Source organism: Sitodiplosis mosellana, unplaced genomic scaffold (genome assembly GCF_009176505.1).
Source record: "Sitodiplosis mosellana isolate CC-2019 unplaced genomic scaffold, AAFC_SMos_1.0 Smas_scaffold_7264, whole genome shotgun sequence".
Lineage (NCBI taxonomy): Eukaryota > Metazoa > Arthropoda > Insecta > Diptera > Cecidomyiidae > Sitodiplosis > Sitodiplosis mosellana.
The window spans coordinates 1-1,423 of NW_022602359.1; the positions used below are offsets into that span (position 1 = coordinate 1).

General features: G+C 35.8%; 1 protein-coding gene across 1 annotated transcript; it reads right to left on the reverse strand.

Annotated features, from left to right (window-relative positions):
• Positions 1-264: 264 nt before the first annotated feature.
• On the reverse strand, positions 265-1,423 carry LOC129580199 (uncharacterized; the record flags this gene model as incomplete). Its single annotated transcript, XM_055470407.1, is given in 1 exon segment — positions 265-1,423. A coding segment is annotated over 1 exon segment (798 nt), but the record flags the coding sequence as incomplete, so codon positions are not given.

Sequence of the window (1,423 nt, forward strand, 5' to 3'; positions counted from 1 at the left end):
ATCGTCGAATACAGTTCAAATTGTGTCGGTTTTTGACAACAAAATGTCCATTTTTTCCAATGAGATAAAATTGAAATTTCCACTGAAAAAGGATTTTTCAGAATGCTTCAATACTCTTTCAGTTTTTTGTCTATTTTTACAAAGTTTGGCTATTTCATGCCCATTTTCCTTCGAATTCGCTCTTGATTCTGCTTGATTCTGCTATTTTCTGTTGACCAATAGAAGAAAAAAATGTTTAAAGAACAAACTAAATGGATGTGCAAATTGCTTTTTGTCAACCGTATCGGATATTTATTTCATAGAATTGTATGTTTCCTGACATCTTTTTTGCTTAGATAATAAATTCAAGTTGTTTTCTTATTTTAAAGAAACTTCAGATTAAGTTTGGATTGTGATTTGTGAATGACAAAAATGAACCGAAATAGAGGTAATATTGAATTTGGCGTCGAATTGTACGATGTATCTATTCAGAGCCAGTACAAAATTGCATGATTTATTTATTCGATTTGTTTGAATGAGTGTTTGCTTTTTAGCTATCATAACAGCAGAATCTATATTTGCCTGAGCTAAACTAAATCTGTAGCTTTATGAAAAAAAAGTAATTCTATGAGATGTATTGGAGATTTCATGAAGTCAATTGACGTTCCATCGTCGTAGTGTAATATTCCTTCTCGGTTTCACGCCATTTGTTACCCAATCGATTCTGCACAGTCTGATAATCCTTTTCGTCACAGAATCTTAGTGTGAGCTTCTTCAGCGATGTGCATTTTTTCATGAATGTGATCACTTCATCGATCGGAAAAGCACAATATCCAAAATCGACTTCATCTAATGCTGGCAAAGTAATCTTCAATAATGCACCCGGCTCGCCATATTTGTTGCCCGCATAATTAAGCTTGGTAAGTGTTTTGTGCTTGCTGATGAAATTAGCCAATGTCTGGTCCATAACAATCGATATAACAATCAATTCTTCAAGTTTGTCGAATGTCATTGGAAATCTGCGTGCCCATCCTCGTAATTTGAGCTTTCTCACATTTGGAAAGTGCGCTGTACCGTTCTTAGCATTCGAGAAGTATCCAAATGGATGGATTTCTAGGCTTTCCAGATGTTGTAGATGTTTGCTAAAGCTCTGAAGGTGTTTGGCATCGATATGGCCATAAATGTATAACTTTTGTAGGTTCGGGTTTAGACGCAAGAGCTCAGCAAAATGCTTCTGGTTCAAACGGTTCTTTTCAACATCTGGCAGGTACAGACTCAAATGTTGAAGATCAGGAAAATTAACAGCGATGTCGTTACAATCTGATAGCTCGTTTGCACCCAAAAATTCCAAGCGTTGAACTTTCGGGAACCATTTATTGAGTTCGGACAGCTTGCTTCCCAATTCACAGCTAACAAAATATAGTGATTCAACTGATGAGAATGG